At 43.8% G+C, this 24,654-nt stretch overlaps 1 protein-coding gene and 1 pseudogene across 3 annotated transcripts in view; one reads left to right on the forward strand and one right to left on the reverse strand.

Moving 5' to 3' along the window:
- Positions 1-20,017, forward strand: part of LOC135557684 (clathrin coat assembly protein AP180-like) — a 45,509-nt gene extending 25,492 nt beyond the window's left edge. For 2 of the 3 annotated variants that reach the window (XM_064991198.1, XM_064991199.1), the window contains exons 5-10: positions 1,392-1,494; positions 1,691-1,784; positions 2,160-2,271; positions 2,501-2,607; positions 2,766-2,807; positions 3,381-3,466. In XM_064991198.1, coding sequence (XP_064847270.1) covers positions 1,392-1,494; positions 1,691-1,784; positions 2,160-2,271; positions 2,501-2,607; positions 2,766-2,807; positions 3,381-3,446 — 524 coding nt within the window. In that variant the 3' untranslated portion in view covers positions 3,447-3,466. Of the gene's footprint in view, positions 1-1,391; positions 1,495-1,690; positions 1,785-2,159; positions 2,272-2,500; positions 2,608-2,765; positions 2,808-3,380; positions 3,467-3,695; positions 3,702-3,851; positions 3,865-3,961; positions 4,057-4,255; positions 4,333-4,471; positions 4,487-6,150; positions 6,244-7,588; positions 7,763-8,092; positions 8,168-8,804; positions 8,880-11,094; positions 11,161-16,420; positions 16,511-16,751; positions 16,777-16,963; positions 17,031-17,922; positions 17,977-18,119; positions 18,201-18,354; positions 18,464-18,573 lie in introns of those variants that run through there. The other variant, XM_064991200.1, reaches the window with a different exon arrangement.
- LOC135557683 (serine protease 23-like) lies at positions 19,161-22,983 on the reverse strand (annotated as a pseudogene).
- Positions 22,984-24,654: the final 1,671 nt, after the last annotated feature.

Raw genomic sequence — 24,654 nt, forward strand, 5'->3', positions numbered from 1 at the left:
TTATGGGGTATTGTGTGTAGATTGATAAAGATTTTTATTTTTATTTAATCCATTTTAGATCAAGGCTGTAACATAACACAATGTGGAAAAAGTGGGTCTGAATAATTTCCGAAGGGGTATGAATACTTTCCGAATGCACTGTATGTGCGTGCATGCGTGCATGTGTGTGTGTGTGTGTGTGTGTGTGTTGGGGGAGTGAAACGGGTGGATTCCCTTCCAGTTGAGAGCATAAACAGATACAGTAGATCCGATGTGAGAGGAGCAGAAGGAGAGGAGGAGAGGAGGATAGGAAGAGACAGGAGCTGTCTGGGAAGAGGAAAGGACATCAGTGCTAATAACATGAGGAATAGGATCAAGCGTACAATGTGCCCCCGCTAAACATTCAGTACTGTCAGTACATGCACAAACACTCACACTAGCACATGCATACACGCACATAATAGCGTTGCACAGTATCCAGATTTTCATATCATCCTACCGTCCTCTTACTCTCATCCTGGGATTTACGGTATTACCGTTTTAGCATTCAAGGGGGAACTAAATACACAAAAAAGCCCATTAGGCGTGTATTACCAGAATGCTAACAAAATTTGCACAAACTTATAGTGAATATCAATAGAGGCTGCTAGCTAAACATGCTAATGATCGCAAACAAAAATAAACTGATTACAAGGACAGGCAATTGAGCTCATACAGTTATAGAAGTATAGGTAGTAGCTTCCCTAATGTCATTTCTTGGTGAGTTTGAACATCATTTGGACAGCAAATGTGAAGAGAGGCATCAAGCAAATGAACATAGTTTTGACTCATGCTTGTGTGAAGTAAGAACTGTACTGGTTCTGGAGCAGTGTGTACATGCTGTATCTATGTGGAGTTGCTAGGGCAACAGGCCCGCCTGCGCTGTTTGGAAGGAAAATAGGGGGGAGGAGCAGACGGGCCGAGAACGGAAAGAAGAAAAAAGAAACGCAAGGATATCAAGATAACTCATCCAATGTAAAACTTCAAAGAAATAGTATTGAAAAAAACATCCGTTGGCTAATTCCAATTAACCCAGTATACTGTATATATGGTATACCCCCCAGGCCTAGCACATCAGTGTCTTGCCCTGGGGTCATTATAGATCCCTCACCTTCAATCCCTTCAAAACCCTCAGATGCATAACTTAGAAAACTGAAGAGCCTGAAGTTAACTGATTGACAAGATCAATCATAAGATAAAAGACTGTCTTTAATGTGTTACAGAAATTAAATCAACTTCTTCCTTCATGAAACTGTGGATGTTAAATGAAACAATGTATGAGGTTAGCAAATGCATTTAGTCATTAGCCATTGGATTTATCAGGAGCTGTATTTTTGGTGTGATGTGAATGTGATGCTCAATATGTTCCTCAGGCTATGACATGTCTACGTTCATCAGACGTTATGGCCGCTACCTCAATGAGAGGGCCTTCGCCTACCGCCAGATGGCTTTCGACTTCACCAAAGTCAAAAAGGGGTGCGTCACTCACTTCCCTGTCTCTCAAAATCCTTTTAGGTCCTCATCAGGGAGGCCCACCTCATACCGTAATTCACCTCATCCCTCAGGCCCACCTCATACTGTCATTCACCTCATCACTGAGGCCACCTCATACTGTCATTCACCTCATCCATGAGGCCCTCTTCATGGTCTTCCCTGTGTGTTTCCACCTCAGTGCTGAGGGGGTGATGAGGACAATGACTCCAGAAAAGCTGTTGAAAGGCATGCCTGTCCTGCAGACCCAGATCGACACACTGCTGGAGTTTGACGTGAGTTGGACATCTGGTCATGTCTGTCTGTCTCTGTTTGTCTGTCTGTCTGTCTGGCTCTCTGGGACTTGTGTTCTGATGACTGATGGTCATTAGCTGAAAACTGTAATATATGTCAAGCCACAAAGAATACTGTTTATTTTCCTGTTTAACATTCTCTTATACTCTCTTTTTCTCATCTCTTCTCTTCAATAACTTCTCTTCCCTCTTTCTCTCTTCTATTGACCTTGATCTTTCTGTATGGGGGTACAATTGGTGATGTTTCGGTACAGCAGAATATTACTGGAGTTTAATAAATTAGTTAATTGCTTGAGTTAATTGATGCTCTTCTTTTATACTACATGACTGGTTAAATAAAAAAGGTCTCTCTCCCAGGTCCATCCCAAGGAGCTGAATAACCCTATCATCAACGCAGGGTTCCTGCTGCTCTTCAAGGATCTGGTCAAGCTGTTTGCCTCCTATAACGATGGGGTCATCAATCTATTAGGTGAGCTAGACATTTCATTGGATGCATACCAAATGCCACCATTTTTCCTAAATAGTGCACTACTTGTTACCACAGCCTTATGAGCCCCATGGGCCGTGGCCAAAAGTAGAAGGGAATAGGGGGCCATTTGAGACAGACTCTTTGTCAACAATTAATAGATACATGACTTCCTTTCACCATGTAGCCATTTAGCAGATGCTCTTCTTCACAACAACTGTTGTTTCTGTAGAGAAATACTTTAAGATGAAGAAGAGCGACTGCAAGGAGGCCTTGGAGATCTATAAGAGGTTCCTGACCAGGGTCACCAAGATCGGAGAGTTCATGAAGCTTGCTGAGGTAAAGGAAACTTCCTAATGGATTAGGATGTATTCTAACTAACTCCAAATGAAACTAGCACAGTGCTTCCTCATATGCAGTGTCCGTCTGTACTTCAAATAGAATGATGCACTGATATGGTTGTGAAATTGTGTCTTGTGTGTGTTTTTGTTCCACAGACTGTCGGAGTGGACAAAAATGATATTCCTGACATCAACTATGTAAGTCACTTGTGTTTGTGCTTACTCTCTGGAAGGATGATGAAATAGTTGTAACAAGCGCAAACACACAGAGATGTTTCATCCATCATATCCCCCCCCCCCTCCCCACGTTCCCAGTGTCTGCACCCTGGGGTGGTGACGGACCTAGTAGACTCGGATGATGAGGACTGTCCCTTTAAGCCTATTGAGGACCCGGTAACCATAGAGACACAGGGTGGCTTGGCAGAGTGCCTGTTTGGAGGATGGGGTGTTGGCATGGGATCATTCTACAGACTGACACTTCTGACTGCAGTTTGTGTGTGTGTTTGCATATGTGTGTGTGTGCTTCCGTTTGCACAAAAGATGGTAGAGTTTAAGTAAAATGTTCCTGAACACTTCATTCTACAGGACATTGAGTTTATACAAAGGTGGATAGTGTGGTGAGTTAAAAACCAAGGGTTTGGAGTGGGGCTGCCATAGAAATAGAATAGGGTGTTGAGTTACTTGAAGTGTTGGCATGCGGCCGAATGAGGAAGTTCGTCCCATAAACCTGCAGTTACTGTGTTTCTGATTGGTTCTCTCTTCTCTCCTCAGGCTCCCAGCAGCATCCTGGAGTCTCTGGAGACACACATGAACAGTTTGGAGGGGAAGAAGGGGTAAGAGGACCCTGTCTCTAACCAACCCATTTCTGAAAGAGCTCAAATGTGGAAATGTCCCCAATAGTTATGTTTACACAGAGAAAATAGTACATGAGAAATGACAGGGTGAGAAAAACTAGAGTGAAACTCATAACTTGGGCTTTGTACTGTCCCAGCACTATAGTGTTCTGAATACAGTTTCCTGTTATTGTCTTTTACTTGAATGGTTATTCTCTCTTTGTTCCTTTCTGTTCGTCATGGGGGATCACAGTGAAGGGTGAGCATAAGCACTTTCTTTGGGGTCTGACAGATGAGTTTATTGTAAAGTCATGAAAATAAGTCATTTCAATGTACATGATTTCAGCTCTGAAAGGTGATATCGAGCTGTGATGAAATTGTCATATGAACTTTTCCTTTTCTCTTTCAGGTCTCCAACAAAGGTGAGTGGAAGATTAAACATTATTTTCCCCGCCTTTCTGTTTCTGCTCATATGTCAACACATGGATACAAATAGGCATTTCTCTCTCTGTATTCCAGGGGTCCCCTACCAATAACGTGTCCCCGACCTCCACCCCTGCCAAATCTGCAGCCGCCGTGCCCACCCTAGCGCCGCCACCTGAAGAAGCCACCGAGTGAGTGTTCACTTCTTTTGCCTACCGCAGCATTTACCTAATTTCCTCAGCGATTCCCTCAGTTCTTGCATTTTAGGATTCTATCTATTCCATTTTTATTTCATAAAATGTTGAATAAGGGAGACTGTATTTTCCCTTTCATCCTCTCTCTCTCTGGCACCATTTCACCATCTGTCTCCACCCTTCTGTCTCGCTCTAGTTCTCTCTTAGATCTGGACCCTCTCTCCTCCTCTGGTCCGTCAGTAGGAGCCTCAGCAGCCCCTACGTCCTGGGGAGGTAATGTCCCACATCACAACTTGATACATAGCTTGATTATTCATTAAAACGTAGTTACATTATCTAATTAACAATCATGCAATTCAATCCCCCCCTCCCCATCACCTTCTCCCATGCTCCTCTGGGGATGCTGCCACAGACCTCCTTGGATCAGGTGAGTGCTATCCCACAGTGCCTCTGGTATTAACCTCTTTAGTGTGTTAACAGTATGTGTCAGTTCCTCTAGATCTCCCACTGTGTTTCATAGTGATGCTCTAGTCTAAGGAAGCCGTCTCTTTCTCTCTTCTTTCTTTCCCTCCCCCGTATCTCCTTATTGGTTTTGGTTCATACGGGGACTTTATGTTTTTGGTTGCTTTGGTTCTAATGGGATGTTGTTGTTTTTTTTTTGGTACCTTCATTTCTTTCTAATGGGATTTGTTTGGTTGCTTTGGATCCTATGGGGTATTTTGGGTTGATTCATGGGGTTGTTTTGGTACCTTGTTTTGGGGTTGGTTGGTACAACTTTTGGGTACCTGCAGAAATGGGCGAGTCCATGCTTCCTGACCCCACCTTAGCTGTAGAACCCGTCCCCTCTCCCGCTGGTGTAACGTCCACCCCTGCAGCTGCGGAGCCAGGAGTCTCTCTGGCTCCTCCCCCTAATGCGGCCGCGGCCGCTGCCCCCACCCCCGGCGCGACGAATATGGATCTGCTGGGAGGTTAGTGGGCTTCTGGAGGATTCTCTACAACAGAATCTCTGCTGGACAGCTCAACCCAAACCAACCCGCCACATGCACACAAAGCATACAGTGTTCTCTACATGCATATACACACAGTGACACAGATACCCCAAAACAAACACACCATGTTTGCAGAACATGTCAGTCAACACGTATATACACATACTGATATGCATTCTCTACATATACACACAGAGACAAGCATGCTCACACTTGCAGACACACTCAGACATGCTACTCATACATTTTTCACATGCTTCTTTTTGTTTGATAGTCCAAAAGCTTTTTCTCAACTTCAGAGAAATGCCAGTCTATCAATCAGTCATGTTCTTTATTACCGCTTACGACCGGGTTCCCCAAACTCAGACCTGGGTTCCCCCCTGGGTACATGTTTCCCCCCCCCCCCTAGAACTACACAGCTGATTCAAATAATCTAAACTTGATTATGAGTTGGCTATTTGAATCGGCTGTATAGTGCTAAGGCAAAAACCTAAACGTGCAGTCGGGGGGAGGGGCACCTTTAGCTTAGGGGGGGGGCACCTTTAGGTTGGGGGGGGGTAGGACGGAGTTTGGGAAACCCGGGCCTAAGAGAAATCTTGCTTTGTTTCTGGGTTCACTCTGTGCCATGCTTGTCCAGTTATGTAGTGTAAAATACCTAGTTACCGCTTTATAGTTTAGTTGTAGCTAAAGCCTACCTTCCGTACACTCTGCTGTGCCTTCTGTCTGTATTCTCATTCACCCCTTCACCTGTCAATCACTCATGCCACAAAGTAAATGTTTTGTAACTAATCTAAACTCAATTTGTTAATAACTATATTAATCAAATATATTAAATATTGTATACCTGACATGACATAAGTATTTAATGTTCAGTATAGCACCATACTATTTATTAAGTACATGAAATACCTTAATAAAGTAAAATTAGTATTTCTAAACTCTACAGGCACAGTCTATCTTTTAAGTGGCTTCTTGACCTTCCTTTTCTGAAGTTCCTTGACTGACTTATTATCTCTGGCTTGTGTTTCGTTTCCCTGTTCTCTCTACTCCTCTCTCTGTCATCTCTCTGTGTGTGTGTGTGTGTGTGTGTGTTGGCTATCAGATGCATTTTCGACCCCTGTTCCCACCTCTGATGCCTCTGCTGAGGGCGGAGCTCCGGCCTCCACGCCAACCCCAGCCGCCGACGCTGCTGCCGGTGGGTTACAGGACATGTGTATATATGTGACTGTGTGGCGTCTGTCTGTGTAAATGGATGTATATTTGTGTGGATGTTCGCATGTGTGTGTTTGGCTGTGTTCCAGTGCTCGGTGCATCCATTTGTATATTTGCTTTTGTGTATAGAGAGTGTGTTGATTCCATTGTTGTGGGCGGGTATAGCTAGTTTCCCTAGAAATGTGATGCTACTGGTTGTTTCTAGGCATGGCTGATGTTGTTACCATGGAGATTGGTGCTGAAGCTGCTATGAGAACAGTGGTTGACCACTACATGCTAGATTTCGACCTGAGGCTTCCTTTCCTTTGGTAAACTCTATCCCAAAATGCATCTGCAAGCTCCTTGGTTACACTCAAATCTGGTGTGTTATTGTCAGTGGTGGAAAAAGTACTCAATTGTCAAATCAAATTGTATTTGTCACATGCACCGAATACTACCATGAAATACTTACTTACAAGCCCTTAACCAACAATGCAGTTCAAGAAATAGAGTTAAGAAAGTAAGTATTACAAGTACATGGAATTGCTAAAATGTACTTAAGTATCAAAAGTAAAAGTATAAACCATTTCAAATTCCTTATTTTAAGCAAACGAGACGGCACAATGTTCTTTAAAAAAAAAAGATTGACGGATCACCAGAGGCACACTCCAACACTCGGACATAATTTACAAATCAAGCATTTCTGCTTAGTGAGTCCACCAGATCAGAGGCAGTACGGATGACCAGGAAAGTTCTCTTGATAAGTATGTGAATCGGACCATATTCCTGTCAAAATGTAACAAGTACTTTTGGGTGTCAGGAAAAATGTATGGAGTAAAATGTATATTGTTTTCTTCAGGAATGTTGTGAAGTAAAAGTAGAAGTTGATAAAAATATAAATAGTAAAGTACCGATACCCCAAAAAACTACTTAAGTAGTATTTTAAAGTATTTTTTACTTAAGTACTTTACACCACTGGTTATTGGTATATTGAGAGAGTGTGAATACTACTAGTATTGTTTTTTCAAAGATGTTTCCTGCTACATTTCTTCACAAATCAGGTTCTTTTCCTATAGTTTTTCATCAGACATGCATATTTTCCAGATTATCTCTTGATCATATACAGTACTTCATTGTTTTTACATTTACTCTTTGTTTCTAAAGAATATGTAGCTGTGAATTCCTAACTGAGCTTGTATCTTCTCCCTCAGAATCTCAGACAAATGCAGCTTCTCCTCTTCCCTACTGAACTCTTATATATAGCTCTTCGTTTTACACTGTGTTTTGGTCATTGTGTAACATCCTCATCTTCTCTTGTCATCCCTTCCCCCTGTTCTCTCCTCCCAAAGACCCCTTTGCCCCCTCTGGTGGTAGCTCAGAAGCAGTAGGCCCAGGGCTGGACCTGTTTGCCATGATGCCTATGGAGAACAACTGCTTTAACTCAGGGGCGCCCCCTTCTGCCCCCTCATCCACCATCACAGCACCTATCACCCCCACCACCCCATCGATAGACCTCTTGAGTGGTAAATGTTTACACATGTGTGTGTGGTACTTCTTAACCTTTTCTTTTGTCCCCTTTCGTCTCTGTCCTCTACTCTGCATCCGTGTCCTCTCCTCTCCTGCATTTTTTTCAGTCGACTGCATTTTTCCTGGGTGTCCTTTTCTCTTTGTGAGGCTAACTTGCACATGTTTCTGTTCCTCTGTTTCCTTTCAGCTTGGATGCATTCTGCTGCCTCTCCGCTCCTGCATTGACTTCCAATCACAATTGTTCATCTAATTAATCAGTGTTTGTATTCTGCTGTTCTCATCTCTGTGTGTGTGGGTGGGTGGGTGGGTGTTTTCTTGCCCTGTAGCTATGTTTGATTCCATGCCAGATCCAAGCTTCACCAAAGCAGACCTTGCCCCCAGTGTTGACATGTTTGGAGCAGGTACCCAGACTAGCGCCATCTCACTGCTCTCCTCCTTGCTACTCTCCTCCCCTCTCCCTCTTTCCCTTTGCCCACTTTTCCCCTCTCCTCCATTCTCCATCTCATTTCTCTCCATCGGTTGTCTTGTTGTCCTTGATCAGTGAAGAAAAATAATTGTGAATGATTTCCTCTGGGTCTGCTACAGGCTATTCAGCAGGGCCTCAGCTGCCCTTCCTTCCTTCCTTCCTTCCTTCCTTCCTTCCTTCCTTCCTTCCTTCCTTCCTTCCTTCCTTCCTTCCTTCCTTCCTTCCTTCCTTCCTTCCTTCCTTCCTTCCTTCCTTCCTTCCTTCCTTCCTTCCTCTCTCTCTCTCTCTCTCTCTCTCTCTCTCTCTCTCTCTCTCTCTCTCTCTCTCTCTCTCTCTCTCTCTCTCTCTCTCTCTCTCTCTCTCTCTCTCTCTCTCTCTCTATCTATCTATCTCTTCCTCCTCTCTACTTTGTTTCTCAGTGTGCTTATTTATTATAAACTAAAACCTTGTCGTCTTTCTCAGCATGTGTTTGGAGTGCTATTTCTATATGTACATTCGTGCTTGTGAATTATTCTATTTCAGGGATACTGATTGTACCAATCTAACCCTCCTCTACCCTCCCCTTACAACAGATGCCTTCTCCTCCCCTGCCCCCCTCTCCTCTGCCCCCCCAATGGACAAGGGGGTGATCATGGACCTGTTTGGGGGTGGGTAACTGTACACCCTCCCCCCACCCCTCACTATGCCCCTTGCTGCTGGTCGACGGTCTTCACATGAGTGGCCTTTGTGAAAGAATATCTCTCTTTATCAAAAAATCCATAATTTTGATTTATTATTTGATTGTTTAATTGATTATTTTCATCATATCATTCACCTTCATCAACATTTCTCATTTCTGGTGACCTGTAATCTTGTTAGTGTAGTTAAGTTGTTAAGTGTGGTATTCAGGCAGGACACAGTGACTTTTCTATGTCCTCTCTAGTGCATATTGAGTTTGTGTTGCTAAGTAAACTCAGCAAAAAAAGAAACGTCCTCTCACTGTCAACTGCGTTTATTTTCAGCAAACTTAACATGTGTAAATATTTGAACATAACAAGATTCAACAACTGAAACATAAACTGAACAAGTTCCACAGACATGTGACTAGCAGAAATGGAATAATGTGTCCCTGAACAAAGGGGGGTCAAAATCAAAGGTAACAGACGGTATCTGGTGTGGCCACCAGCTGCATTAAGTACTGCAGTGCATCTCCACCTCATGGACTGCACCAGGTTTGCCAGTTCTTGCTGTGAGATGTTACCCCACTATTCCACCAAGGCACATACAAGTTCCCGGACATTTCTGGGGGGAATGGCCCTAGCCCTCACCCTCCGATCCAACAGGTCCCAGATCTGCTCAATGGGATTGAGATCCGGGCTCTTCACTGGCCATGGCAGAACACTGACATGCCTGTCTTGCAGGAAGTCACGCACAGAACGAGCAGTATGGCTGGTGGCATTGTCATGCTGGAGGGTCATGTCAGGATGAGCCTGCAGGAAGAGTACCACATGAGGGAGGAGGATGTCTTCCCTGTCACGCAAAGTGTTGTGATTGGTTGCAAAGTCAACAAGCTCAGTCCGATGATGCTGTGACACACCGTCCCAGAACATGACGGACCCTCCATCTCCAAATCGATCCCCCTCCAGAGTACAGGCCTCAGTGTAACGCTCATTCCTTCAACGATAAACGCGAATCCGACCATCACCCCTGGTGAGGAAAAACCGCGACTCGTCAGTGAAGAGCACTTTTTACCTGTCCTGTCTGGTCCAGCGACGGTGGGTTTGTGCCCATAGGCGACATTGTAGCGAGTGATGTCTGGTGAGGACCGGCCTTACAAAAGGCCTACAAGCCCTCAGTCCAGCCTCTCTCAGCCTATTGCGGACAGTCTGAGCACTGATAGAGGGATTGTGCGTTCCTGGTGTAACTCAGGCAGTTGTAGCCATCCTGTACCTGTCCCGCAGGTTTGATGTTCGGATCCTGTGCAGGTGTTGTTACACGTGGTCTGCCACTGCGAGGACGATCAGCTGTCCATCCTGTCTCCCTGTAGCGCTGTCTTAGGCGTCTCACAGTATGGACATGGCAACTTATTGCCCTGGCCACATCTGCAGTCCTCATGCCTCTTTGCAGCATGCCTAAAGCACATTCACACAGATAAGCAGGGACCCTGTGCATCTTTCTTTTGATGTTTTTCAGAGTCAGTAGAAAGGCCTCTTTAGTGTTTTTATATCTGTGACCTTAATTGCCTACCATCTGTAAGCTGTTAGTGTCTTAATTAACAACCGTTCCACAGGTGCATGTTCATGGAACAAGCATGGGAAACAGTGTTTAAACCCTTTGCAATGAAGATCTGTTTTTTAATTAATTTTACCTTTATTTAACTAGACAAGTCAGTTAAGAACAAATTCTTATTTTCAATGACAGCCTAGGAACTGTCAGTTAATTGCCTTGTTCAGGGGCAGAACAACAGATTTTTACCTTGTCAGCTCAGGGATTCGATCTTGCAACCTTTCGGTTACAAGTCCAACGCTCTAACCACCAGGCTACCTGTCGCCGCCTCTGTGAAGTTCTTAATTCGTAAAAGTACAATCTTTGAAAGACAAGGTCCTGCAAAAGGGATGTTTCGTTTTTTTCGGAGTTTAGATGTAGATGTGCTGCAGCATATTGGGATCAAAGGAGTTTCTATTGGTGTGTACTGTATGTGTGTATACCTGTGTATGTCTATTTTCCTATCTGACAGTGATAACGCTGCTCTATCTGTTTGGCGTTCCTAGTGTGGAGCGGATGGCTGACTTCTTAACCCTTCTCTGCCCTCATGCTGCACTGCTAATGGCTTGGCCCACCTTGGCCTGGTATGGTTTGGCCTGGTTTGGTTTTACCCATCAGACTCCACTGGTGGAGAGACCAAGCCTGCTGCCCCTGCAGCTGCCTCTGGTGCTGAGCTGATGGCAGGTAATGTACCTACCGATGCACGACACACCCACCATGCACGACACATGCACCAGGCATGACCCATTCACATTGTATGCAAGACACATAACAGTAATTATAAACTGGATGGTTCAAAACCTGAATGCTGATTGGCTGAAAGCCGTGTTATCAAACCGTATGACAAAACATGTATTTTTACTCTTCTAATTCCGTTGGTAACCAGTTTATAATAGCAAAAAGGCACCTCGGGGGTTTGTATATGGCCAATATACCACGGCTAAGGACTGTATCCAGGCACTCCACGTTGAGTCGTGCTTAAAGAACAGACCTTAGCCATGGTATATTGGTCCTATACCACATACCCTCGGGCATTATTGCTTAAATATACAGTTGAAGGCTGAAGTTTACATCCAGCTTTGCCAAATACATTTAAACTCAGTTTTTCACAATTCCTGACATTTAATCCTTGTAAAAATTCCCTGGGATCACCACTTTATCACCACTTTATTTTAAGAATGTGAAATGTCTGAATAATAGTAGAGAGAAGTATTTATTTCAGCTTTTATTTCTTTTATCACATTCCCAGTGGGTCAGAAGTTTACATACACTCAATTAGTATTTGGTAGAATTGCCTTTAAATTGTTTAACTTGGGTCAAACGTTTCAGGTAGCCTTCTACAAGCTTCCCACAATAAGTTGGGTGAATTTTGGCCCATTCCTCCTGACAGAGCTGGTGTAACTGAGTCAGGCTTGTAGGCCTCCTTTCTCACACATCCTTTTTCAGTTCTGCCCACAAATTTTCTATAGGATTGAGGTCAGGGCTTTGTGCTAGCCACTCCAATACCTTGATTTTGTTGTCCTTAAGCCATTTTGCCTCAAGTTTGGACGTAGGCTTGGTGTCATTGTCCACTTGGAAGACCCATTTGCGGCCAAGCTTTAACTTCCCGACTGATGTGTTGAGATGCTGCTTCAATATTTCCACGTATTTCCCTCCCTCATGATGCTATCTATTTTGTGAAGTGCATCAGTCCCCTTGGCTGATTTCTTTTGATTTTCCCATGATGGAAAGCAAAGAGGGACTGAGTTTGAATGTAGTCCTTGAAATACATCCACAGGTACAACTCCAATTGTCTCAAATGATGACAATTAGCCTATCAGAAGCATCTAAAGCCAAGACATAATTTTCTGGCATTTTCCAAGCTGTTTAAAGGCACAGTCAACTTAGTGTATGTAAACTTCTGACCCACTGGAATTGTGATACATTGAATTATAAGTGAAATAATCTGTCTATAAACAAGTGTTGGAAAAATTACTTGTGTCAATGTAACGGATTTCTTCGTCGTCTGACGATGAGTATGAAATATCGGACCAATGCGCAGCGTGGTAAGTGTCCACGTAAATTTATTAACTGAACACACAAAACAAAATACCGAAGTGAATGGAAGAAACAGAACAGTTCTGCAAGGTGACATAACCTAACAGAAAACAACCACCCACAAACAAGAGTGGGAAAACAGGCTACCTAAGTATGGTTCTCAATCAGAGACAACGATTGACAGCTGCCTCAGATTGGGAACCATACCAGGCCAAACACATAGAAATGCCAAACATAGAACAAAAACATCGAATGCCCACCCCAACTCACGCCCTGACCAAACTAAAACAGAGGCATAAAAAAGGAACTAAGGTCAGTGACAGTCAAGCACAAAGTAGATGTCTTAACCGACTTGCCAAAACTATAGTTTGTTAACAAGACATCTGTGGAGTGGTTGAAAAACGAGTTTTAATGACTCCAACCTAAGTGTATGTAAACTTCCGACTTCAACTGTATCACATAATATTTTCCATTGTACTGTAATATGTAACCACATTGCCAAATACAGTGCCTTGCGAAAGTATTTGGCCCCCTTGAACTTTGCGACCTTTTGCCACATTTCAGGCTTCAAACATAAAGATATAAAACTGTATTTTTTGTGAAGAATCAACAACAAGTGGGACACAATCATGAAGTGGAACGACATTTATTGGATATTTCAAACTTTTTTAACAAATCAAAAACTGAAAAATTGGGCGTGCAAAATTATTCAGCCCCTTTACTTTCAGTGCAGCAAACTCTCTCCAGAAGTTCAGTGAGGATCTCTGAATGATCCAATGTTGACCTAAATGACTATTGATGATAAATACAATCCAAATGTGTGTAATCAAGTGTCCGTATAAATGCACCTGCACTGTGATAGTCTCAGAGGTCCGTTAAAAGCGCAGAGAGCACCATGAAGAACAAGGAACACACCAGGCAGGTCCGAGATACTGTTGTGAAGAAGTTTAAAGCTGGATTTGGATACAAAAAGATTTCCCAAGCTTTAAACATCCCAAGGAGCACTGTGCAAGCGATAATATTGAAATGGAAGGAGTATCAGACCACTGCAAATCTACCAAGACCTGGCCGTCCCTCTAAACTTTCAGCTCATACAAGGAGAAGACTGATCAGAGATGCAGCCAAGAGGCCCATGATCACTCTGGATGAACTGCAGAGATCTACAGCTGAGGTGGGAGACTCTGTCCATAGGACAACAATCAGTCGTATATTGCACAAATCTGGCCTTTATGGAAGAGTGGCAAGAAGAAAGCCATTTCTTAAAGATATCCATAAAAAGTGTTGTTTAAAGTTTGCCACAAGCCACCACAAAACATGTGGAAGAAGGTGCTCTGGTCAGATGAAACCAAAATTGAACTTTTTGGCAACAATGCAAAACGTTATGTTTGGCGTAAAAGCAACACAGCTCATCACCCTGAACACACCATACCCGCTGTCAAACATGGTGGTGGCAGCATCATGGTTTGGGGCTGCTTTTCTTCAGCAGGGACAGGGAAGATGGTTAAAATTGATGGGAAGATGGATGGAGCCAAATACAGGACCATTCTGGAAGAAAAACTGATGGAGTCTGCAAAAGACCTGAGACTGGGACGGAGATTTGTCTTCCAACAAGACAATGATACAAAACATAAAGCAAAATCTACAATGGAATGGTTCAAAAATAAACATATCCAGGTGTTAGAATGGCCAAGTCAAAGTCCAGACCTGAATCCAATCGAGAATCTGTGGAAAGAACTGAAAACTGCTGTTCACAAATGCTCTCCATCAAACCTCACTGAGCTCGAGCTGTTTTGCAAGGAGGAATGGGAAAAAATGTCAGTCTCTCGATGTGCAAAACTGATAGAGACATACCCCAAGCGACTTACAGCTGTAATCGCAGCAAAAGGTGGCGCTACAAAGTATTAACTGAAAGGGGGCTGAATAATTTTGCACGCCCAATTTTTCAGTTTTTGTCTTGTTAAAAAAGTTTGAAATATCCAATAAATGTCGTTCCACTTCATGATTGTGTCCCACTTGTTGTTGATTCTTCACAAAAAAATACAGTTTTATATCTTTATGTTTGAAGCCTGAAATGTGGCAAAGGGTCGCAAAGTTCAAGGGGGCCGAATACTTTCTCAAGGCACTGTATATCTGACATTATAAAGTTAGAGTAGATATATTAAAAGCTTATTGTGTGTGTGTTTTTGACAATCTAGATATATTATTTCACATCCATATTTTGTATACAGTGATCATTCCTTGATTTGACTTTTTTAATAACCCTTGTATTAGTAACAACAGACAGCACACATGTATATGAACATGTGTCTGTCTGACTGAATACATCCTGATTGTATGTAACTTGGTTTTATTGCAATTCCACATGCATACTGCTGTTTTGTATTGTCATTATTGTTCTAGCTTCTGTCCTTAGTTGTCTCTCTCACTCCGTTGATGAGAGAGACAACTACGTGTGAGACAACTGAGTGTTTTTCACTCAGCCACTTGGTAACCCTGGTAACTGTGTTACCGTGGCAATGTTCCCTGTTTCATGGCCATGGCTGTCACAAGCCTGCATGCTATGTGATTGACAATCTGCAAATACTACTGCTTAAGGCTTAACTCTTTCTCCTCCATCTCTCTTTCTCTCGCAACATTTGTCATCTAACTCACTCCATTATTTTTCCCTTCACTACTCTCTCCCTTTCTTCTTACCTTTCCATCCTCTCCCTCCCCCCTTTTCTCCTTCTGCACTTTGTCTCTCGCTCTCAATCACTCACTCTCACACTCTCTCTATCCTCTCATTCTCTCTTCTCTCTCTCCACCCTCTCTCCATCTGGCTCTGGGGCTGGCTCATTGCTTGCTTCCTGCATTCTGATTGGGTGAGTGTTCTGGCCTATTGATGTGCTGGTTTCCCACAGTGCATTGCTGCATTGCAGTAGAAGAGCCACTGCTGCTGTTCTGTACCCTCTGCTCTGACAAATGCTTAATATATACAATGTGTGAGATGCTCACATCACAATGCCCATTTAGCTTTGTACTGGCTAGGCTGCAGTGCTTTCTCACTCTGGAGTAGAGGCTGCATGCTAACTGTCACCTGGATACAGAGGGTGATACCCTGTCTCAAACAATCTAGTTAATAAGATACTACACTCTTAGAAAAAAGGGTCCCAAATGGCTTATTCGGCTGTCCCCATAGGAGAACCCTTTTTGGTTCCAGGTAGAACCCTTTTTGGTTCCATGTAGAACCCTCTGTGGAAAGGATTCTACATGGAAACCAAAAGGATTCAACCTGGAACCAAAAAGGTTTTTTCGAAGGGTTATCCTATGGGGACAGCCGAAGAAACCTTTGAGATTCTAGATAACACCACAAGAATGTAACACTATTGAGTAGTGTTAAGTTAAAAAATATGAATGCTCTTTATTGATATTACATGTACATGGAGAGCATTACTTAAACGGTGTGTGTGTGTGTGTGTGTGTGTGTGCGTGTGGGCGTGTGTGTGTGTGTGTGTGTGTGTGTGTGTGTGTGTGTGTGTGTGTGTGTGTGTGTGTGTGTGTGTGTGTGTGTGTGTGTGTGTGTGTGTGCGTGTGTGTGTGTGTGTGTGTGTGAAGACACAGTACATGTCCTCACAGTCATAGTGAGTATCAGTACGAGGGCTTGCTATACTCGTCTCTGATCACTGTTGACATGGAGACCGTAGCAATATGTCATCATGGTAATCCCACTCGTAAGGAGGACCCCTCCTTTCATGATCTGAGAGCATTATTGTGACTGTTTGATCTAAACCTGTCTCTCTCTCTCTCTCTCTCTCTCTCTCTCTCTCACCCCATCTCTCTTCCTTTTCCCTCTCTCTCCCCCTCTCCATCCTCTTCTCCCCCCTCCCCATTGCTATCTCTCTCTCCCCCTTCCTCATGTCTCCTGTAGCGTTTGATGGTCTAGGGGATGTGTTGATGCCTTCTATGACACCTCAGGCCGGAGGTGACCTGGACGCCACCATGGCTAGCATGGCTAGCAGTAAGTCTCTGAGCAGACGAAGGACAGTGGTCCTCTATTTAGCCTGAAGCATTTCAGCATCATGGTGCTGCCCACCTATGCATAGACATGAATTTACATGGTAGTTACATATCGCTGCTAGGTACATTGTCATTACAGTGACTGTACATCATGTTACATAGTACTTACAAATGTGATAAGATACTGAATAGACATTATTCTGTAACTGGGAAATATTAATTGTCCAATGTCTCTCTCTCAGATCTGGGAATGGGGAGCCAAAAACCGTACGTTTTCCTGTTTTGAGTCTGTGTCTTTTTGTGTATTGAAATGTCACTTAATGCCATGGATTACAATCACATAGCAGTTTCCATGTGCTCAACAAGCTTTACATTTTTAAAGGTTGGGAGGCTATAGCTGTCTTTTCTTTCTCTTTTTCTATTGGCTTACTGACTGATTGGCATTCTTCCGCAGGGGGGAGAACACGATGGGAGGCTGGTCAACTCCTCAGGTAGCTCCTCCCAGTTGGGGCGCTCCCATGGTAAATGTTGTCTGGTTCATATAGCATGGAGTGCAGTGACATGGCAGTGACGGGCATGGAACGGAACCAATTACACTCGCCGTTCCTCTCTGACTCTCCAGGGTGGTCCAATCACAACACTGTGAAAATTGAAATTTGGAGTTTGGTGTTCGGTTTAAAAGGGGTGAACATTTTGTGGGAAAACTAGGGGTTGGATTGGGAATAACCCCTGGAGAGCTCTGAGAGGGCTGATGTTTGTCTCAAACTAAGGAGCTGCTTGTAAAACCACTTCCCGTTTCTTCTCTTATGGTTCTGACCTCGAGCAAGCCACATGACCCTTCGCTGACCCCAGAATGCCCTGCTTATCTGCATATATCTTTATTTCTATCCCCATTGGCTTTCTTTAGCAACAGCTCCACTTCCCAGGGTCCAAACAAAACACACCACAAAACAGTCACATTTAGATCACTTTAGCTTCATAATTTAATAAGCTGCACTTACCATTGCTTCACTTGGCCAAGAAGCTTTCGCTATAGGGTCTATAGTTGCTGTATTACCCCGTGGCTTCAGCTGTTAATTTAGCCAAAGACTCACTACTGATATAAAAATCTGATATTGAGCTGATTAAACTGGTCTGCCTGATAATTTGTTCCAATAATTGACCCTGTGCTCTTCAAATGCTTCTGCTTGGGCAAATCACCTGAAACTGATTTTAGAGGCTTAGTTTTCTATGTGATCTCTCTCTCTCTCTCACTCTGTGTTGATTCTGTTTTAATGATGTCTTTGTCTGTGTTGTGTGTGTGTGTCAATGCTATGTCTGTGTGTTTGCTGTTGCAGTGTTGTCTTTGTTGTGCCTGTGTTGTATGTAGTGTAGTAACATCCCACCTCCTCTTCCCCCCCTCCACACCCCTAGAACGTTCCAATGGGGTCCCCTTCTTTTATGGGGTCTAACCAAAGATTCAGCATGGTAAGACCACCCCACCCTCGGTCTAGGACCATTAGGAGCACCTAAGATGGCCAATGACCCCATTAGGTGGCCCACTTAGGTTGGTGCCACTGTGAGAGATAGTAGCTGCCATAGCGTCTGACTGTCTCCTCACTCTGTCTCAGGGCGGAGCGGTCGGGGGTGGAGCTCCCATGATGCCCATGGTTAGGCCAGGCTTTGGAGCCCCTGCAACCCCAGGAGCACCGGTAAGACACACACACACACACACACACACACACACACACACACACACACACACACACACACACACACACACACACACACACACACACACACACACACACACACACACACACACACACACACACCTATTCCATGACACAGTGTTTCCTGTGACAGATGGGATCTCCAGGGATGGCCGGGAGTCCGAGGAGGCCTCCGCCCCCCAAGAATGCCCTGGATGACCTCAACATCAAGGACTTCATGTAAACCCCTCTAACCCTCCAAGGTAGGGCTCTCTCTCTCACAGCGGCACCAAACTACATACACGCAATGCAATGAAAAGAGAGAGTTACAGAATAACATTGTGGTAATCAACTCTCTCTCTCTTCTCTCCAGAGGTTGTTGTTGTGTCTGGAGCTCTATGGATGTGGATGTGTGCACTCCCCGCCTTCCTGTCACACCCAAGTCCCTTCAGCCAATCAGCCATCAGCATTACGACCCCTGCCCTCTGACTTCCCCGTAACCCCGCCCTCCCTCAATGTCTGATGTTTTAGCACAAACCGTGGATGTGAATCATAAATACAGAAAACAAAAATGTGTATGTGTGTGAGTGTACTTCAATGTTATCCTTTACTTAAATTAAGACAAAAAATGTAACATAAAAAATGATATTGTATTTTGAATCATTCTGGTACTCCCTGAAAGAGCTGAGTTGGAATATGTTGTTAACCATGGACTGTGTTCGGTGTGTGTAAACCTCACTGGCCAATCCCTGCCCTATCCCCTCCATTGCTGTCCAATCAAATTCTGTACTGAGCTGTGTTGCTGAGGTTATTCAACACTTAGTTGTACTTCTCTCCATTCATTGATCCATCCAGCCTCTTATACAGTTCTATGGGTGTATATTGATGAAAATTGAAATATGTATCATCACAAATCTGGGTTTACGAGATGACGAATCGTATGACAACTTCCATTTTCCATTCAATTCATATTTGTTTTTATTTTGTCCGTCTTTTTTTATTGTGTGTTACATGCAACATTTGTTGACTATGTTCAAATTGACATATGCGTTTTTGAATATTTTAAATGATAGATTATACATATATTTCTTTAGTCTTTATTTTGAGAGAAAATGTATCGTATATTTTAATTATGTCTATGAATTGCAAGATTGAACAAAATGTAAGAAGATTCAAAAAAAGATCCTTCCCCTTGTACAGTATCTCCCTATCTGTATTTGAAGGCAGTATTGAACGCAAACTCAGTCCCAGTGTTTACTGTTGCACTCCCTGTTGGTGTGAAGTGGTACTGCATTTAAGCATGTCAAGTGAAGTTCATCATCCAAACATTTTTAAAACTCAAAAATATACTTGTCTCCTTTCCTTAACGGCCAATTATCTGAATTGAATCGATAGATGAAAGGCAGTTGGTGGAAATAATGCAGTCCTTACACCTATCAGTGGTCATGGAGTGAATGAGACAAGGAGATGTTTGTAAACATTATTGGGACACTTCCGCAAGGTCATTGTGATGCAGTGATCAGTACGGTTGTATCGTCCCCTGTAGCAACACTCCAGGGGTGTTGCGAACTAATTGGCTGTAAAGTATTCATATATACACTGGATGTTCCATGTGTCGTTTCTCTTCCAAAGTGACTATCTTAATGTGTTGAGAAAGAAAAAGATACAGAACATGTATCATATACAATAATGTGGATAACAATGTTTGCTATATATTTGGTTGAAGGCAGTGCTGTTTGGTTCTTGGATGGCATCACTCCTCTCCTCTCCCCCACTTGCATGTGAGTCCCATTGAGATCCAATAAAATTCAAATACACTGATGTCTTCACTGTTGTCATTCATGCTCGATGTTCAGTCCATCACACATTTTTTGGTATTCAATGGTAGGCTTTAATATAAAGAAATACAAATTATTTTTAACAAGCTAAATTTATAATTAGGAAATACTCAAGAAAAGACACGTTTACATTTAATCCAGATAGCAAAACTATGAATCATGCAGAGATGGTGCACCATAGAATTTTGAGACCTCAAAATCATTTTTTTGGCATTCTGGATAGGAATCTGTTTGATTGACTGGAGCATGAAAATCATCCCATATTCCAAAATCCTATTCCATCTGATCTGTCTGTGCTGGCCATTTGATAGTTCGTTGACCACCATTTCAGCACTTTGAGGTCTCAGTGAAAAGTGCTAGATGAACATTGGTTTCTTCCTCAGTCTGACAGATTCAGCAGATCCCTGACTTCTCAGGCCTTCGTACACATGCTGGGATCCCCATGGATCCAGTGGCAGATCTGAGCGTATTTAGGTGGAGTGATCCTCACCGCCACATTATAATCCCTCTTTTCACCCCGGTCCCCTTCCACCCAGCGGTGCCCTGAGAACACTCCAATCACCTTCCGCTGCCACTTCCTCTTATTGGACCCCTCCACTTCCTGTCTGAGCCGGATGTATACGCCAGCACCTGACGCCCCCTGCTGGGCGTCACAGTGCTGATACAACAGGTCGTCTGACTCCTCCGTCACTGAACAGAAGCGATAGACCACCTTTTCTTTCTCTCCCTCCGTTTGTCCTCCCTTTGGCTCATTGTCAAACCCTGAGAAGTGGATGCGACCCAAGGGGAGGGGCTTTGCAGCGGGCGCCACCCCCAGCTCCATGTGCTTCTGTTTGATTGGCCGTTTCAACTCTAGGAGGGCGTAGTCATAGTCAGGGGTGACGGCATCAGTGTCATTGTCCCCAGTGTGCATCCAACCCTTGGGGATGTGGATTTGTTTCACGCGTGTCCAGCGGAAGGAGGGCTGCTTTTTAGTTTCTGTGCTGCGTTGTACACGGCTACTTCTGCTACCTCTCGTTCTCTGCCTAACCCCTCCATCTCTCCTCTCCTTCTCTGTGTTCCCTTCTTCACCTCCCTCTGCTCCGGTCTCCCCATCAACCGCGTTCTGTATCTCCCCCTTTCCCTTCATTCCTCTCCGCCTCCCTCCTCTCCGTCTCTGCTCCGGTCTCGGTCCTTCTTCATCTATGCCATTCCCATCCTCCTCCTCTTCTCCAACCTCTTCCTCTCCTTCCACCTTTCCCACCCTTTCCACATCTCCTCCTCTCCTCCCACCTCTCCTCCTCCCCCCCCTCCTCCTCCCCCCCCTACCTCGTTTAGATTTGACCTGTAGGGCCCCGACTTTCAGCCTGCGGACCCCCTGCAGGTAGTCCTTCCCGTCGTGGACACAGTGGGCTGCTGTCAAGATGTGTTTGTCAGACACCAGGACCCCGGAACAGCCCGTGGACAGGCGGACCGCCGTGGAGAACGGGTAGTTGGTGGTAAAGTGGCTGTCTGAGATGACAAAGCGCCCGTCTAAGCCGTACACCTGACGTTTCCTGCGAGTGTGTGAGGGTGTGCGTGAAGTCGTCTCATTCAGGCCCTGCAGTGTGACATCGGTGTATGTGCGCGTGCCGTTTTCGTACACCGTCTCGTATCCCAGCATGCTCTCCACCGTGGCCTGGTCAGGAGGGGGAGAGCGCTCTGACACTCTATCCCACACAACCCTTCCCCCTCCCCATCTGCCCCCTCATCCTTCCCCCCAAATGTGGGAGCATCCCCACATGCCCCATCACCCTTTCCCCCAAATTTGGAAGTCCGCAGATGCACTGTGTGCCTGTCCAGAATCAACGGGATACTCTGCACGGACCAGCCATACTCTTTATCGTCATCATCGTCACCGTGGCCCCCCCAGATAGGAACACACAGGGGCAGGGCACAGAGCAGCAGACACAGGGGAATGGGGCCCATCACACTGCTCCACCAGGGCCTAAGAAACAGAGGAGAGAGGAGGGAAGAGTGAGCTAAAAGAAAGACATAGGTGAGTGGTGTTTAAAATGAGGGCTCAGGCCAGCAGAGGGTGCTCTATCCCCAACAGTCATCACAAACTGCTTTAGTGTTATTGAAGGCTTATCTTTGCAATAGCGTCTCACCGGCAGATGCCGCTGGTAGTGAAGTCCGTTATACTTTTGGAACAGTTATGTGGCATAGGAACTGGTTTATTAAGACAAGTAGTAGCCTAACTAACGTTGGGCTCCAACAATAGCCTACTTTCACCTGATGATACCATGATTGAAAAATGGAACTAAGGCCATTTGATATTTGTTTTTCAACTATAAATATTGTCATAGACTTGCCTACATTAAACGAAATCTTTATTTTAATTCAGCAAGACTACAAAAGAAACAGCTTGATAAAAGAACAACATAGGTATGAATCTGACCAGAAATATGATTTTATTCATATGGAAACGATGATGAATGAATGGAAATACTGTACATAGGCCTATTGGCTATAGTGTGATGCGTAATGGTGATAAAACGATTACATTTTCTCACAATGGTCGTAGTAGTCTAATCACTCATAGAAAATCACAATGCAAAGTAAATAATGTAACTGTAATCGAAATTGAAGTTGATGATCATTGATTAGTAATGCCTGGCCCGTGTCTATACATTCCTGCCTAACACGTGAACTGATTGAAACGGAGAGTAAACAAAACAATCATACCTGCAAGCATTTGGCAAGAAATGCAGAAGTCAGCAAAATGCCTTTTTTTAATGTATAAATCGGTATTTCATCCAGTCGGGTATGATTCAGTGAGTGAAAGACCGCGTCCCATCATCACCAGCGCATCAAACAAACGGAACGCAATGGAACGCCGTTCGCGAGATCTTCACCGAGATTTGTCCATGATGAAGAAAAAAAAGGGAATAACAAAGTAACAAAGCTTGTTCATGTTACAAGGCAACACCGGGGGAGGTACTGCCGGGTTTTGCGGAAAGCAAGGAGGGGGGGACTGACTGAAGTTGAATGAAGTTCTTCAGTATGTGAACTGTGGAATTGATGTCCAAAAGCAGGCAAATTATATAAAACGTATTATTGTATTTTAGACCTTTTCTTTGCCCCCATATACTTATTTGCATTGCCCACCTCACACATCTACTGGTGTTGCTTTATATTGTTTTATGACAAAATAACTTATTGAATGGCAGACTGGCACACATTGATTCAACTCTAGACCTTCATAGATCTTAAAGCTGCAATATATATGTATGTTTTTGGGCGACCCCCCCAGATGCACATAGAAATGTGAGTTTATCTGTTATTCTCATTGAAATCAAGTCTAAGAAGCGGGTAGATCTGTTCTATGTGCACTATTTCTATGCATCCCATTCTTAAGTTTCATTTTTGTCTTTTACTTCCGTTTTTGTACACCAGCATAAAATAGCTGAAAATAAAATATTTTTGGTTATGGAAAATATATTTCAAAGTGATTTAGATGGAACAATGATTCTTTACACAATATTTGCTTGTTTTGTCACAATCTGAAATTAAGTGAACCGTTAGAATTTTAGCAACCAGGAAATGCCGGAGCGATTTTTGCATAGTGCACCTTTAAGGAACAACCTGCATTTCAACTCCAGCAGGTTTATTTTGACAATGGGTTGGCCTCCTGGCTGCACAGGCACTCAACTCATTCACCAAATGAACTCTCTCTTTCTCCTCCTCCCTCTCTCCCCCTCTCCCTCCTTCCTCCCACTCCCCTTCCTTATCCTTTCCTCTTTAAGACACAGTATAGCAATAGCAGTATTCACAGTCCAAGATCTAAACATTTCAGTCTTTAACAGAGAGCTTTGGCTGGTTCATGTTACCATATATACGTCTGCCTTAACATATGACTTCCTGTGGATATGTGACTCTCTGTTCCTATGCTGTGTTTGTTTCTATATGGGTCCCATAGATGCAACAATGCATGCCATTATATGGCTTTTAAGGATATAAGACCCGTTTGCTTTTTCCCCTTCTGTGTAAATGGGCAGCCTGGTAGAACTCTTCCATTGGTTGATGAGAACAGGAGGTTGCTGACACATTAATAGGGGAGGATGTGCTCGTGGTAATGGCTGGAGTGGAATGAGTGTATTGGTATCAAATATGTAAAACACATGGCTTCCATGTGTTTGATGCGGTTCTATTGGTTCCGTTCCAGTCGTTATTATGAGCCGTCCTCCCCCCAGCAGCCTCATGGAACATAGGTCAATGAAAGAGCCAAAGATGGTCATTGTCATTCATCATCATGACAGGACGGAAATGCTTTGTTTAAGCCATGATAACAACAGCTTTTCATATTGATATACCAACAGCTGAATGGTGAGTGCAAAAGTGAGGTAAAGCAGAGGAGTAGTGAGAGAACACACTGTGTGTGTGTGTGTTCATTCTATGCCTCTTCTCTTTATGCAATATGGCACTTCTTTCTCTTCTTCTCTCCCTCCCTGGTGAGATGTGCCAGATTATCTCTGAGATTAGAGAGAGATGATAATCACTCCAGTGTGGGTTTCAAACAACAATGTGCAAATATGCATGTTAAACACTATTATAACAGTCTCCTCGACTGAACTTCACACCCCATTCTAGAGGTT

The sequence above is a fragment of the Oncorhynchus masou genome, chromosome 16, assembly GCF_036934945.1.
Source record: "Oncorhynchus masou masou isolate Uvic2021 chromosome 16, UVic_Omas_1.1, whole genome shotgun sequence".
NCBI lineage: Eukaryota > Metazoa > Chordata > Actinopteri > Salmoniformes > Salmonidae > Oncorhynchus > Oncorhynchus masou.